At 40.0% G+C, this 17047-nt stretch overlaps 1 protein-coding gene across 1 annotated transcript; it reads right to left on the reverse strand.

Annotated features, from left to right (window-relative positions):
- Positions 1-351: 351 nt before the first annotated feature.
- On the reverse strand, positions 352-15991 carry LOC119894685. The gene is made up of 9 exons (XM_038707333.1): positions 15917-15991; positions 15682-15745; positions 14388-14425; positions 11646-11830; positions 8357-8443; positions 6814-7052; positions 3229-3333; positions 1164-1223; positions 352-703 (listed from the first exon to the last, which is right to left on the reverse strand). Exons 1-8 carry the CDS (start codon positions 15987-15989, stop codon positions 1193-1195), a joined length of 822 nt encoding a protein of 273 aa, XP_038563261.1. The 5' UTR covers positions 15990-15991; the 3' UTR covers positions 352-703; positions 1164-1192.
- Between the last annotated feature and the right edge of the window lie 1056 nt (positions 15992-17047).

Genomic DNA, 17047 nt, shown 5'->3' on the forward strand with positions numbered 1-17047 from the left:
TGATGATACCAGGCTGAATCTTCAGGCCCATTTCTGATCTTTGTCCAGCCACAGATGCAGATTTGTAACTTATGTTCTGCCAGTGCTGCTGCTCTGTTAAGTTCTGTTAAGGTGGTCTTCTGAGTCATCGTCATTTCCATTCCTAAGTCTGATACCACGGCGGGTCTCTTCAGCCACAAATAAAATAATAAAATTAAATAAAATAAACTTCTGTTAGCCAGAAAGTAGTCTTTCAGAAATTTTATTTTCAGAAATGTTATTAATATGCACTGTGCCCGCCATAAAGTAATAAATAAGAAACATTAAACCAAACTAAATCTATTTTTAAATGGTCAATAAAGAGGAAATTAATTGTTGGTTTGTTCATTATTATTTATTTACAGATGCTCTCTTATCCAGGATATCCTTCATCTTGTAGAAGAACAGCAACATAGTAGTAAATATAGTAAACAAGCTAATCATAGCTTTCAATCTAACAAATGGTAACCAAGGTTTTTATGATTTAGTTTGCAAGTAATGTGAATGATTGTGTAATTGGGACTGCAGGTGCCAACAGGGAGTAGAGCGCTTTAGAAAAACAACTCTGCTCTTCCCTGTGTCATTCTTGCCACGATGTTATCATAACTACACACAAACTTGTAGAAGAGAAGTCATTTCCTTGACTGCAGTGGAGAGGAGGTCTGTTTGTTTGTCTGGGAAAACCCTGAAAATAAATAGACTGAGTTGGACGTGAGAGGAGTTGTCTAATGTCCTGTTAGCTGGATTATAAAAACAAATATGAAAAACGAATTAAATCGTTTGTTAAACATATTTTGTTTATACATATATTACTACTTAGTTATTTAATACTATTACTGTTTATACTTGTACTACTACTACTGTTTGCAATTACTTGTACTGCTAACATTAGCTACTACCATTTCTTAATATTGCTACCACCAATACTTTATTTGTACTATTATAACTTTGACTACTTCTCCTACTTTACTAGTACTACTATTATTAATACTTCTTAAAGTTATACTAGTACAACCATTATTATTATTATTACTTATTATTATTATTACTGTTACAACTTCTATCAAATATGCAGTAATCTCATACACTATTAGTTGAATTGTAAAAATAAAGAAGAAAATGTAATTTAAGATGTGGTGACTCACCTTCACCAGCAGGCCAACACACCTACTCTTCATATGTTTTCATCCCCTACATCACAGTCTCTGCAGTAGAAACACACATATTAAAGACCCACACTGATCAATATGCTGAACAATTAATCCAAAATTCACAATTGCAATAGGACGGTGCATTTTTTGCTAAAGGCGATATATGTGTCAAAATAACATTTTAAATTAAATATTGTCATGCTGCAGAGGTGCCCCGGCCTGCATGTTATGTTCTAGAGACTTACGAAAACATCTTTGTTTGGTACAGATTCCCACAAAAATCATACCATAATCCATTTAAATATGTTTTTCAATGAAAATGAGAATATAAAAATGATCACTCCTCCAGTATTTCAAATCACATCGCAATTGCTATTTCTGTCAAAATAATTGCAATTAGATATTTTATTTCTAAATCGTTAAGCCCTATTGACCAATAGACAGATACATCAGCCTGTTCTCATTCTCTGAGCGTCAAATACCAATGCTTTGTCCCGTCTGTTGGCGTCTGGTACCAACGCACACGGCACGCTTTTGCATCATAATTGAACATACTGTGGAAGCCTTTAGCACCATTGTTCAATGCTAGAAGTACTACTATAAATAACAGAAAAGTCAGAATAAGGAGGTGGTTGTGGTGGATGGGTGAGTAAGAAACCCAACATTGAACCAGGAGGCTGGTGTTTGTTTCCCGTGTGAAAGAAAAAGTTAACATTAAAGGGGCATTATATAATTTTCAGCGGCCACTAGCGGTGCGGTTGTAAGATTGCAACCAGGTGTGTGCTTGTACGGGTGCTCGCTTGAACTCATAATCCCAAACACAACCGCTTTCATACAAACACAGACAGGCTCTGTTACTTCAACGTTCCCGGCTCAGAAGCAATGTGCAATGTGAGCACAGCTAAATGTATTGGATGATAATGAAACGGTTAGTGAGTTAGACTGAATATTATGAGATTGTTGTCACACTTTATAACAGACTGCAGTAAGTAACATTACTGTAACGTTAGTGGATAGCTCTTCCTCTGTGTTGTTGTCGCCGTTGTGTTATTGTATATTATGTGGGTCACGTTAGTTACAGTGACTGAAACAGTGGAGAATCTGTGTATCTATTGGTAAAACCACAATAAATCTATATTGAACATTACGAAGCAAAGAGCGGCAGGTCTGAGCTAATTAGCGTTAGCTGACTGCCCTGCCTTGCATCACTGTAGGCTATAAACAAATTTCCCCACATTTGCTTTTGACCGTTACATCTTTTCTTTCAGGCTAAATCAAGACTTTGACATAATACCAGTGGTACACAGTGTAGTAATCTGGGTCGTGTTAGCTGGTAAAGTAATGTGGAAAGCGTTACAACTTTGCACCGGATAACGTTAGCAACTGCTCAGCGTTAGCAGCCAAGCTAACGTGACTCTCTCATTGACTTCCTGATGTGACTGTTTTTATCCGACATCATCTGAATCTCATTTGGTCTGACAGACTTTATCAAATAAGCCTTTATTGTTGTTTTTATCCTTACATGGAGTTTGTGTTGTGCTGGGTGCCGGGTGTTTTGTGCTGTTAGTGGACTGCATTTTGTTAGCTGCGGTGTAGTCTGAGAGGCTCGGGTGTGCGCACAGGGCTACATCCCAACCCGGTGTCTTTCACATAAGAAGCAGATTAGTGGCTGATGCAAGCAACAGAGTAAATAGACGTGTGCTTAATTTCTATGCGAGGCTAGAGCCCATGGACAGTGAGGCAGTGAAAAACTACATAAGTCCTTTTAGTGAAGTTAGCCTTATTGAACTTCTATAATTTAATTCATGCAAGTAACATTTATTTTAAGCCAAACTATGATCTTTTCCTAAACCTAACCAAGTACTTTTGGTGCGAGAACCTAACCAAACTGCGACTATTCATGTTTACCACTAATTTTATTTTTAAAGTCTAACCGGACCTTGCATAGATATTCTTGCTAATTCAAAAAACAGCGCTAAAAGGTCTTGACATAGCGTCCATGTGTGACGTCCTGGTATGAGAATTGGTTGGATACATCCTCAGATTCATTTGTTCTTACGCAGCCTTGTAGAAACTCTTCTGGTTCATCATGTGCTGTCTGAAGATGTTTATGGCTTTATACATGTCCATCTGATCTTGGTATTCCTCTGTCACTTTTCTGAACCTGCCATACACACACACACACACACACACAGTAAAAAGGACAATTAGGACAACATAAAACAACTACCTAACTTCTTTTATCTGACTGTAATACCAGGATGTGCTACAAAATACTATGGTTCGCTTTCCTGTGGGAGTTGGATGAGAAGACCGATAACACTATATGTAAATATAGGGCAGTAGCCAGCAGCATCTTAGCTTGGAAGATGGTAAAAAGTTGTTACATGCTTTTGTTGTTTCACGGTTGGATTATTGTAATGCCTTTTTACTGGTATGCTCAAAAATATATTAATAGGCTACAACTAATTCAAAATGTGGCAGCAAGAGTTTTAACTAAAACCGTAATGAGAGAACACATCACACCAGTTTTAGCTTCTCTCCATTGGCTTCCTATAGCATTTAGAATTTATTTTAAAGTTGTTTTACTTGTTTTTAAAGCACTTCATGATTTAGCACCTTCTTATCTATCTGACCTTTTATCAAATTATGTTCCAATTCGCTCTCCCAGATCCTCTGATGCTGGTCTTCTTAATGTCCCAAGAATGAACAGTAAAACATTTAGTGAAGCAGCTTTCTGTTACTATGCACCAATGGCTTGGAACAAACTCCCATTACATATAAGAGAAGCAACCTCTCTTGATAGTTTTAAGAAGCAGCTCAGGACCTACTTTTATGCCTTTGATTATAGTTATTCTTTTGCTTTTAACTATTTTATAGTTTTATATTGTATTTATTTCATACTGTAGTCCTGGCTGCTACCCTTTCCCAGATTTCCTAAACAGTTAATAGGCATCAGGACTCCATAATCATGCCCATCTGTACCATGACACTATACATGCACTATTTTTGCATCACTCCATGCAAAATTCCCACATGTATACAATTCATCAGTTGCACAACTGTTAATTTACAATTTTTATTCTTTGAAGCTTATTTTATATCTCTATTTATTATATTTTTTCATTGTATTTTTATTTATACATATATTTTATTTTACTTTTATTTTAGGCATTTGATGTGGACAGCAAAGTAAGTATTTCAGTGTACAGGGAAACTTGAACATCTGACAATAAACACTTTGAATCTTGAATCTGTAACGGTTGGATGGCTGAATATGTATTTTAGAAGTTGACTTTCCATAGTAAAAGAGTAAAAGAAACATGGAAGCAAATTGACCACTAACTTCATAATTTTGATTGTGGGCTCCTCATCTAATAAATATCCATTCTATTAGTTTGTTGTATGAAATTCAAAACTACGTCCTTGTCACCATCCTGCAGCATCAGTTATTGTGTGTGCTTGAATAATAAGAAGACCATGGTCTCGGTGTGAACTGATTATTTTGTAGAAATCCGTTGAGTATGAAACATACGAGTGTGAGGAAATTAAAATAAATTGTTAAGGAAGTCAGAGCTGTGTTAATATATGCAACATTTTATTTAAAGAGATGGTATTATGCTTTTTGGCTTTTCCCCTCTTCTTTATTGAGTTATATATCTTTTCTGTGCACGTAATAGGTTTGCAAAGTGCAAAAGCCCAAAGTTCACCCCAAAGGTTCCCATCTCTCACAGAAAACACTGTTCTGAACTACCTGAAAATAGCTTGTTTGTAGTCCAGCCTTTTCTTCCGCTTTGCACAACAAAATACGCATCATATTGCTCGCCTAGCGGCTAGTGCAACACGCCCTCAAAAAAAAACCGTTGGAAAAACACACTGAGTTGCAGCACACAGTGACAAGATGTCATAGAGTTGTTACTGTGAGAGCTCAGTTAAAACTTTATGGATGAAAGATACTTTTGTTACAGATTAATAATTCACCACGCTGAAACTCTTGCTCCAGTCCATGTTGCTAAGCCGGTAAGGGGAACATATACAGCTGAACCAAAGCCATGTTTACCGGCTTCTCACGACCCGCCCTACTCTGCTTCTGCTTGGCTAGAGGTCCCTAACTAGGACCCGCGCATGTGCATCTCCCAACAAAGATCTTGTAGGGGTAAGATGTATCACTCAATAGCTAAAACGAAGCATTCAACACAGGGTAAAGGAGCTGCAGCAATGTGCAGTATGACAAAAATATGGTGTTTTTTGAAAATGAAACCATGTAAACCTCTTCTGGTACAACTCCTAAATAAGATTTTGAACCTGAAAATGAGCATAATATGACCACTTTTATGAGAAGTTCCCTATTTTCAGAGGTGGGACCGAGTCATCGTTTTACAAGTCGGAGTCAAGTCTCAAGTCTTAGCACTCAAGTCCCAAGTCGAGTCCCAAGTCCAGACCGATCATGACTGGCAAGTCGGAGTCAAGTCTCAAGTCAAGGACCAACAAGTCCAAGTCAAGTCCAAGTCTTAAACTTTGAGTTTCGAGTCCTAAACAAGTCATAATCTCTTCACCAAACTTAAAAAACATTTCAAAAGTTTTTTCAAGTTAAAAATAAAAAAAATGTATTGAATGAAGCATTAGCCTGTACAGAAAGAAGGCAGAGGTGCAGTTTCACAGATGTTCTATAATTTCATGAATTAAATTAAATGTTCATGTAGGGCTGCTAATTATTTTGGGTCAATATTGAGATCACAATTATTTAACAGGATTACTCATTGCCTTAGGAAACATTAAACTATTGAACTTCTAAAATGTAATACTTTCTTTTTAAAAACTATTGTATGCATTACTCCAAAATCTCATAGCCCATGAAATAAGAAACAATAATCCAACATTATTAACTTTGCAGCATCTACAGTACAAGAGGTTGCAGCACAGTTTCAGCTTTGGGTGACAGATGGGTCACTGAGGGGGCTCTGTGTGTGCTCTGTGTGGTTCACTGGATTTATAAAACAAAACGAGTGTCGTTGTGAAACAGAACTCAGCGCTATTATCGTTTTATCTTAATTAACTTGTTTTATAATTGGTGGAAGCAGCTTCACACAACAGCTGCGGCTATCTCTCTTCACTGTTTCGTCCTGACCTTTCTTTTCACCGTGAGTTGGTGGATTTTAGAAAGTTGTATAGTGCTGCGTCAGGGCCCCAGCTGTTGTGCATGATTTATGCGTAAAATTAATAGTAGTAGGCCTACTACACAACCCATTGAAGGTACCGGAGAGGGAGTGGGTCGCTGGGGCGTACAGGGCCAGGGACAGGAGATCGCGGTGCGGCCGGCCGCGCTTCGGACGGTCGGTGATTGTTCCCTCTTGCTGGAGGAAGCCACGTCTAATTGACCACCGCGCTATGTTGATGCGCTGTGCAGTTTTTTATATCATAATTTATATTTGGGCATGGGGAGTGCCTAGTCAGCTCAAGACAAAAGGCTCAAGTCCGAGCAAAGTCAGGAGTAATTTGTTTTAAAGTCAAAGTTCGAGTCTAAAGTCGTCATTTTTGTGACTCGAGTCTGACTCGAGTCCAAATCATGTGACTCGAGGTCACACCTCTGCCTATTTTTCACTTGAGCCCGTGCCGCTCAAAATGTCCGTGCACGTCCGTGTACCTGCGGATCCAGGCGACCTCCTTCAGACTCTCTTCACTCCACTCCTGGTAGATGCTGTAGGCCTTATCCTCAGACCCAGACACCAGCGGGGAACCGGGCTTGAGCTCAGCCAAAAAGTCCCGGAGGCAGGCCCGGGCCGACAGGGCCACCAGCCAATAGATCGGCTCCTCCAAAACCACAGAGTGGAAAGACTGCAGGGCGAAGGGGAGCCACTGTGGGGGAGGCGAAGTGAGGGGGCTCTGGAGGAGGAGACAATCAAAAACTAAATTACATTTTGTTCACATTCTGCCAATTTCATACATTTTTTTATATAGCTTTATATTTATATAGGTGGATGTTGATTGTTGTTGAACACTTAGTCGCCAAAACAAATTCCTTGTATGTGTAAAACGTCTTGGTAATAAAGCTGTTTCTGATTCTGATTTAGTCTGATCATGTTAGGAGTATGGTTTTGTGTTCATGTCTTTCCTGTTTATTATTTTTTCACATGTTCTAGTTTACTTAGTATCTGGTTTCATGGGTCTGGTTTTGGGGTCTGTGTTTCTATAAGCTTTATTTGATCTGGTCATGTTTAAGGTTTTGTGTTTTGTAGCTAAGTTTAGTCTTTTGTTCATTCGCATGTTTAAGTTTTCTTAGTATCTGTCTTGTCTCTTATCTTAGTTCTTCGTCCTGCATTTTAGTTCTTAGTTCCGTGCTTTAGTTCCTGTTTTGTGTTTTTCCTGGTCTGTGTACTTCTGTGTTTTATTATTTTGGTCTGTGTCTTAGTCCTTAGTTTTATGTCTCCTGTTTTAGTGTATACACTAAAACAGGAGACAAACTGACATGCCCTGATTTTGCAGTCTTTCCATGTTTTGTGTTTTACTTTGGTAGATCTGTCCTTGTGTGTTCCCATGTACTTCCTGTTTTATTTTGTAATCTTCTGTGCCTGGTCTAGCTTTACTCCTGTTAGTTTAGTGTATTTTTGTCTTGATTATTAGTTTGGTACCTCTGCCTTTGTTTTAGTACTTTTGTTTATGGATCTGTGTCTGCTTGTGTTTGTAGTCATTTCAGTTTATTCTGTTCTGTATTAGTTTCCTGCCTGGTTACCTTGCTTTTTCACTCTGCCTCATTTCACTGTGTGTCTGCTGTGCCTAATTAGCTGCTCATGTCATTCACCTGTGCACTTCCTCCCTGTTCATTTGTCTATGTATATATTGCCCTCAGTTGTTATCAGCATTTGCCATGTTGTTGTCTGATGTTGAGAGGTCTGTTCTGCTGTTGCCTTTGGAATACTCTGCCTGGGCTCTGGATTATCTTTTCCTTTACCTTGTGATCCCACGTAAGCTTGTCTCAGTTAGGTTTTTGAGTTAATCAATATTTTAAATTGCACCTTCTTCGTGTATTGTCTGCAGTTGGGTCCACGCCTCTACTACCTGCCACTGCACTCAGCCTTATCTCATGACAGATCAAGGTTCTTACATGAGGCATTTTTAATGTGATCGGGCATACTTATCCTTATTATCGACCAAAAATGCTGTTTGTAAACACAGCCTGTCTGTCTCACCTTGTTTCTGCTGCTGTAGTGTTGAAGTGTGTCCAGCAGCAGTGATTTTGTGTTCTCATCTGCTTCCTGTAAACTACACATCAGGGCCTGCAGGAACAAACAAGACTCTTACATCACAGCCCAGTCACACCAGGTGGGGCTTGTACCACAAAGCGAGCTCAACATACCCATGATATCTTTCAGTTATCTGGCTTAACTAACCCTAACAATCACGGCTGAGAAAAGTGGTACCACGAAGCTGATTATCAACTCGGTAACTCAATACAGGGGTTCCCAATTCAGTCGTGAGCGCGTTCACATAAAAGAGGCGGTGTTAGCAGCAGATGACCAATCACGGACATGAACAAGTCCACTGGCAGCAGAGCGTCATATTTTATGAACTAGGATTAAACTGTAACACTACAGAAATACAACAGCAGCACGGCTGCAGCTGACACATGCAAGGAGAAAATCGCTGACAGTGTGAATGCCTAAATGATCAGGCCTAGTTTGTAATAGTGCATTGATTTGATGTGTCCTTATGAGCTGTATGAAAACATCAGCCTTATTCTTTCAGCTCGGCTGTGTGTCGGCATTTCCACATTAAAAGACACCTCACACCACGTTCCACCCTTACTTTAAAAAACTTGTCACTTCAAAAATGAGAAATTTTTTTTAACACACTCAAAAGTGATCCAAACATTGTTCTAAATTAACTTCATAAAGCAATGAAACAAACTCCATTCTTGCCATAAAATGTGCTCATAGTGGTTGAAAGACTGAATTTCAACATTTAGGCTACTGAAAACTCACTGTCCACATCGCAAAAGATGGGGCAGAACATGAATACAGTCTCTGTGGTAGGCCTATAAGAAAACAATACTAACCTATAATAGATAGCCTACATTCATATTAAAATGTAGTATTTCAATATCCCTACCAAACTGCTCATATTATTCAGCCTCACATAAGAAAAATAAAACCTATTTATTTTAACGGCTGCGTCAGGCTGTGTGAAATGGATTGGGAGTAAATATATTAAACACATTTCAAAGCAATAAGTAGGCTTATCCTGCTGTACTGTAAAAACCTGTAGGCAACAATAGCCTAATGCTTTTAATCAGTCACTGTAGGATTATATCGCTTTATAGACAAGAGTTTCTCCACATCACCGCAGCAAACATAAAGCAGCATATTGGCTAAAACAGTCTGTGGGATTTCCTTCAGATGGTGATGTCATTTTCCAAGAGAGCTGATTGGTCAGTAGGCGGCGTTTTCACAGAGTTGATCTCGTTTCTGCTCCGGAGCAGGTTATGGTCAGGGGCCCAAGCCGTTCAGCACAAGTTACCATGGCGATCTACCCCGGTAAGTAGTGAACCACCTTCGTGGTACTGAAAACCCAGGATTAACCCCGAAGTTACCTGGATAAGCTCAAATCCTGCTTCATGGTACAGGCCCCAGTTCACCTCAGACTGGGAAATAATCACATCTACAGCAGAGAGCAAACGTCAAGTTACTCAAATCATGTTTTATGGTTTCTCAGGAGGAAACGTAACCAGGTTCCCCTCCTCCATGAGCAGGACTCAGGCAAAAAGTTATGTTTGGGATGACTCACCTAACACGGAGTTTAGTAGGTATCAGGTGAGGAAAAAGTGCATTTAGAAAGTTACTTACTTAAAAGGGGCTATAGGTTATGTAGTTTTCAGTGGCCTCCAGTGGAGAGGTTTCAGATTACAACCACTACCTTCTCTTCCTCGTGCGTGTGCTCGAACTAACGAGCGAGCCTAAACAAAGTCCAACACACCAGGAGACAGTTTCTCACAACATCCTGGAAACTCAGGTAAACTCCCACTGCAGTGTTACAGTAATATTTTTTAATCAGTTTTAGGTTAAATTAATGTTCGTTACATTTTCGACAGCTGTAACGTTAAGTTACCATTGTTGTGTCACAGTGTAAGATGCAAAGAACATTGTCGTCCATTGTAAACTTTGTGCGACCAGCAAAAAGTTTTTGACCGCGAACAATTCTACATTTATACTCAGGCTAATTGAAGCACCAGCTAAAGCAGCACATCAACGTGAAACTCAGAAAGAAACTCCGGCCGTTGCTGCCAGTGATGCTTGAACTCGTAGGGACAGAGTGGCGTTATATCACCCAGTAATAAGTACAGTAGCTAATATTACTTTTCTAAGGAGTATATGCTAAGTAATTAGTAGGTCATAGCTATATTTTTGAGTAACTTGCCCAACAATGAGTTGACAATAAGGATCGGATAAATTGGGTATGTTTTGATTACTGCTTGTTATAGGCTATCTAATGTTTACTTTGACTTTGTGAATGGTTGCTTTTTAAGTCGTCCTTCTGTTAATGGTTTTGGTGAGTTATAAAAAAATTCTCTTGAATGGTTGTGATAGGGTTTATATAAGGCCATTTCAGACGGCTTGGATCCGCGGGGTCGCTCTGCGCTCAGGCAAACAACCGCTCCGCGAGGTAACCATGGCAACGACTTCTGTGAAACTGTCGCAGTCATTCTCGTCTCACACACATGCCCGCCTGCTGTCAGAACTTTTTCCTACAGTTTATCAATAGACAGAGACTGATCTGCTGTTTTATCTGAGTTTCCTGAATAATATAAATGTTTCTTTAACAGTTAGGCCACCAGGTCTTAAACAGGCAACAACCTTTGCTGCTGTCTCTTATTCATTAAAAATAACCCATTAACTTTTACTGAACTAATTTGAAGGTTAGTAGTTATATTATTTAGTTATAGACTCAATTATTTAATGTTACACATTTAGCTGTTGAGAGGTTGCAATGGATTAGACAATTGTCTTTGATTCCCACTGCAACACATCCACCAAATAAGTTATTGTCATGGGTCCTGCTGCTGCCAGTTTAATCGGGGTGTTGGGGGGTCTTTGTATATTTTCTTGCTTTTTTGCCCTTTGCCAATCACATGCCTGATTATTGTATGTTATGTGGGTCATGTAAGTTACAGTTACTGAGATGGTGGAGAAGCTGTGTACCTGAGTATCTGTAAAATAACAATAAATCTAAATTCAATGTCACGAAGTTAACAGCGGTAGATCTGCACATAGGATAGTAATGTGTATTGCTTCAGCTGGTGAAGTAATTTAACATGCTTTGCAGTGATGTTAGTTCACCTCCCCAACTGCTGGAGAGAGCTGAAAATCACAGACTGATGAGGGTGGACGAGCATCAGAGGATCAGAGTTTAGTTTAGTAAAGAAAGAAAGGCAGAGAGATCAACAGGTAGAAAGACAAACCAGGCAAAATCAAAACCTCTGACCTCCAGTGTGCTGCTGACTCTGTGCAGATAGAGCGCCTCCTGCTGCATGAAGTTGTTGTAGCAGCGGTGAGTCAGCTGACCAGACCAGAGCTCCTTGAGGAAGGAGGACGAGCGGAGAATCTCCTCCGCCAAGAAGTAGCTGTTGCCCCACACAACATCAAACAGACTCAGAACGGGAACGATGCCTCAGATAAAGAGGGGAAGAAAATCAAAATGTTGTTGCTATGTGATGTTAAATAGTCCTGCACAGGGATGTGCACAAATATTTTTGGGGACGGGGGCTCAAGTGTATAAAAGTTAAATATATTAACACAACTTTGAATTCCTAACCAATTTATTTCAGTTCCCTCACACTCACGCATTGTTTCATATTTATCGGATTTCAACAAAATATGACGACCTTATTAGACACAGATTTTACTGTATTAACCTGTAGTGTCTCCACTAAGTACTGTACGTTAACCTGCATGGCATTAGCTGAACTTTAGCTAACTTATTACATTAGCTAGTAGCTCATTGTCATGCATGTTAGCAAGACATAAGTTAACTATAAGTTAACTATATTTGTCTTTTTGGCTAATTAGCTGTAAACTTGAGGCACTGGTAGCTTAGTCTTTTTTCCCCATCACCTCCACACAAGCCAAGAAAACCACCAAATTCAAAATCTCAGAAAATTATAATATTGTGAAAAGGTTCAGTATTGTAGGCTCAAAGTGTCACACTCTAATCAGCTAATTAATCCAAAACACCTGCAAAGGGTTCCTGAGCCTTTAATTGGTCTCTCAGTCTGGTTCAGTGGAAGACTGCTGACCTGACAGTTGTGCAGAAAACCATCATTGACTGCGTTTACATGCAGCCAATAACCCGTTCAAAACCGGGATATTAGCAATAACCCGGTCGCGAACGGCCATGTCAACACCGGCAAAAACCCGAATATGCTCATATCCTGGATTTTAAAAACTGGATAATATACCTGGGGTACCCCTTTTCTAACCCGAATTTTTGGTCATGTAAACGCGTATCGGCATATCCCCATAGTGATTTGTGTTCTGCGCATGTTCTATTCGCAAGGAATCTTGGTCTTTTGAGTACGTCCGTACGTTAACCGTGTGTCGCCATTTACATCGGGGTAGTGCCAATTGATTACAAATTCCATGTATACAGGAGTAACTCTCTCTGCTCACGCATGTAAACGGGTTATCCCGAATGTTTAAAAAACCTGAATAGTGACCTTAACCCGAACATAACCCCAATATTGACAGCATGTAAACGTAGTCACTGAGGAGGGTTCCACAAGGAGGGAAAGCCTCAAAAGGTAATTGCAAAAGAAGTTGGATGTTCTCAAAGTGCTGTATCAAGGCTCATTAATACAAAGTTAAGTGGAAGGGAAAAGTGTGGAAGAAAAAGGTGCACAAGCAGCAGGGATGACTGTAGCCTGGAGAGGATTGTCAGGTAAAGGCCATTCATGAGATGTGTGTGGGAGCTTCACAAGGAGTGGACTGAGGCTGGAGTTACTGCATCAAGAGCCACCACACAGACGGGTCCTGGACATGGGCTTCAAATGTCGTATTCCTCTTGTGAAGCCGCTCCTGAACAACAACAACGTCAGAAGCGTCTTACCTGGACTAAAGAAAAAAAGAACTGGTCTGTTTCTCAGTGGTCCAAAGTCCTCTTTTCTGATGAGAGCAAATTTTGCATCTCATTTGGAAACCAAGGTCCCAGAGTCTGGAGGAAGAATGGAGAGGCACACAATCCAAGATGCTTGATGTCCAGTGTGAAGTTTCCACAGTCTGCTTTATTAAGTCCAGAGTCAGCGCAGCCGTCTACCAGGACATTTTAGAGCACTTTATGCTTCCTTCAGGAGACGAGCTTTATGGAGATGCTGACTTCATTTTCCAGCAGAACTTGGCACCTGTCCACACTGCCAAAAGTACCAAAACCTGGTTCAATGACCATGGGATCTCTGTGCTTGATTGGCCAGCAAACTCGCCTGACCTGAACCCCATAGAGAATCTGTGGGGCATTGCCAAGAGAAAGATGAAAGACATGAGACAGAACAATGCAGAAGAGCCGAAGCCGCTATTGAAGCATCCTGGTCTCCCATAACACCTCAGCTGTGCCACAGGCTGATAGCATCCATGCCACGCTGCATTGAGGCAGTAATTCATGCACAAAGGGCCCGAACCAAGTACTGAGTACATATGCATGATTATACTTTTCAGAGGGCTGACATTTCTGTATTTTAAATCTTTTTTTTTTTTTTATTGATTTCATGTGATATTCTAATTTTCTGAGATTTTGAATTTGGGGTTTTCATAAGCTCTATGCAATAATCATTGAAACACATATAATATATTATTTTCACCTGTTGAATTACTGAAATAAATGAACTTTTGCACGGTATGCTAATTTTTTGAGTTTCGTGTGTGTGTGTGTATGTACTGTATTTGTGTGTGTGTCTCTCTCTCTCTCTCTCACACACACACACACACACACACACACACACACACACACACACACACACACACACACATACAGTACATACACACACACACGAAACTCAAAAAATTAGCATACCGTGCACACACACACACACCTTTCGCTCCAGGAACAAAAAGGTCAGGTGGAAAAAAATAGTAAGTGGACTTTGAGTTGTGATTGTTTTGTTAAACTGGTTTTTCCAAAGTCAAATATTTCTTTGCCATAAGTACTGGGACGCTACAACAACCAGTAAACTGTTACCTGGTTTCCTGTCGCTGGAGAGGACTTTTGAAGAGGAGCTGGAGATAAGCAGAGGAGATATTCAAGATGAGCAGATAATACAAAAAAAATGAGTCGTGAGCTGTTTGAAGCTCGATCATCACACATCAGGGGTCTCCTTTATAAAACCGTGCGTAGAAACCTCACTAAAAGTGTACGTACGTAAAATATTCAGACTTATAAAACCGTGCGTACGCACACGTGTTTAAGTTCCCTTTATAAATCACAATCAACTTGAAATGTGACGCATGTGAGGGAGATCCATGTCCGTCCCTTCAAAGGCCCATAGTTGCCTATAAATGTTCAGTGAAACGCCCCTCACTAATATTAATACATACTGACTGCATGAAGAAAAGGAGGCAAATTCTGACAGAAAAGCTACAAAATGAAATTTAACTCTGTGACCCTGACGTTCCTTTTGGTGAAGCTAAAGCATGTGGTTTGGTGGGTAAAAAACGCACTTTCACGCACCAAAGGAAAGGGGGCACCGGAGATCCACCCCTTTAAAAACTGATCTGCAGGAAGAGGTATCCCTCTTGAGTAACGACTTCACTGGCTGGAGAGGGACACACACACGCAGGATGAGGAACGGGATGTTTAATGAGCTTTACTACCTGCTGTAATCAGCTGTTCCGCTTGTTTTGGAGTGGAGGAGACTGATTTCAGCTCTATGTAAAAACTTCCTGAATGATGAAAACTTAAAACAACAAACAAACCACAAACAACGGTGGAAAAGAGAGGAGCAGTTGTAGAAAATCACCCGACATTCTCCAGTTAAAGCCAGTAGCCTCTACTCGCCCATTCAGAATTTCACTGCAAAGCAAGCCCCACCCCTCCAAAGTACTAGTACTTTTGGAAAGTACTAGCCCCTGAGCAGGGACTTTTTGGGGGGTAAAATAAAGACCCTAGAACTAAATTTAGACCCTGGTCCCGCTGGTGTTCCTCCAAAGGTTCCTAGTTCTGGGGTATAGCTCCTTTGGTTGAAATGCAGCAAATGTGGGGTCCGGGGACCCCAGGGGATCTTTGAGGAGGTTCTAGGTGGTCCCCAGCAAAAAGGACAATAGTTTATTTTTGTTATAATTCTATCCATAAGTAGCACAGTGACAGAATGTGTGACTATTTTGGTCACGGGGTTCATACACTTTCTAAAAGCAAAACTCCAATCAGATGGGGAACCCTGGGACAAAATCTTATCAAATGGGGGTCCGTGGTCTAATTAGTGTTAGTTTAGGGGTCCCTGATGTGAAAACGTTTGAGAACCACTGCTTTAGCCTACCTGGCTGTGTTGGAGCAGAAGTAGAACCTGAGCTCTCCACAGGGGGCGCTGTGCAGCTTTCCACCTAAACACAAAACTCACACTAAGATTTGGTTTAAGTTTTTAGATTTTTAAAAAGAAGAATAATGAAGTATTATTCAAAAACAACAAATCGTAATACATTATTTTTTCACTTTAAAATAATAATCCATTTATAAACTACATTGATCCATTCATTCCTTGTTTATTCGTTTACTTTTTGGTTCCATTTCCATGCAAGCCCCGCCCTCGCTGGTCTTTCCCTGCCTCTGATTGGTCCAATCACTCATCCTGAAGGGGAGTTGTCGCTCCAAAACCAAGAGCCGTTCTTCAGACAGAAAAACAAAGAGCCAGGTTCTTTAGTTTTAGTTACTTTACAAATTCACATTTTTGCAGACAAAACATGTGAAGAGCTTATAAAATGTTTTGTTAATAATAATATTGAGATTTGAGCTGTTGGTTGGACAAAACAGGCACTGTGAAAGTGTCACTTTAGCTACCTTTTAATGTGAAGATGAAAACCATATTATCATCACTATCTTACTGCTGTGTACATTCTCCAAACGCAACACAAATAAAAAAAAAAATGCACTGCACAATTATTTCCTGTATCCATGTATGTAGCCTACTGTATATTTGTATAATAATAACTGTATTAGTCTATATCAGTGGTTCTTAACTTGAGGGTCAGGACCCCCCTGGGGATCGCAACCTGGTCCCATGGGGGTCGCGAAAATGCTACTATAGACACAAAAAAAGAGACGGACTATAGTTGTGAATGGAATCACTTTGGGTCAAGACTGTATGGCTGCAGCCTTGTGCCCTCCCGTCTCATGCCCTCCCGTCTCATGCCCTCCCGCCTGGTGCCTTCCGCTAGCTTCTACGGTGCAAAATAAAAACTCACATCTGGTTCGTTCTCTCTCCTCGTACTTTGGTGTTTTTGAACTAAATAGTTACGGCAATCATGCGAATGAATAAAATACTTAATAAAATATCTGCTGCCTATCCTGTATATGTGCCAACCCAAAGACACACACACACACACACACAATAGAATAAGCAATTGTATTTGCAGCGATTTCCCTATTAAGTGTGGAAACAATATAGAATATATAAATAAAAACGAGTCTTGGAGAGAGTATAAGATGTTAGTATATTTTGTTCTTATCATGTTGCTAGGCAACAACCAAATCAGCTGTCCTGTCAGTCTAATCAAAGATTATAGCGCCAGCGATCTGTAATCTTTGGTTTACTGCTAAGTAAAAACTGTTGTGGTGGCAGCCCAGCTGACAGTGAGTGTCATGGCTTTTTCTCCTTTTTGTCTGTGATTCTGTGATTTTCCCTGGTT

This window comes from Micropterus salmoides, unplaced genomic scaffold, assembly GCF_014851395.1.
Source record: "Micropterus salmoides isolate LMB-PRFRI ecotype aquatic unplaced genomic scaffold, ASM1485139v1 Ms_hic_scaffold_843, whole genome shotgun sequence".
Taxonomy (NCBI): Eukaryota; Metazoa; Chordata; class Actinopteri; order Centrarchiformes; family Centrarchidae; genus Micropterus; species Micropterus salmoides.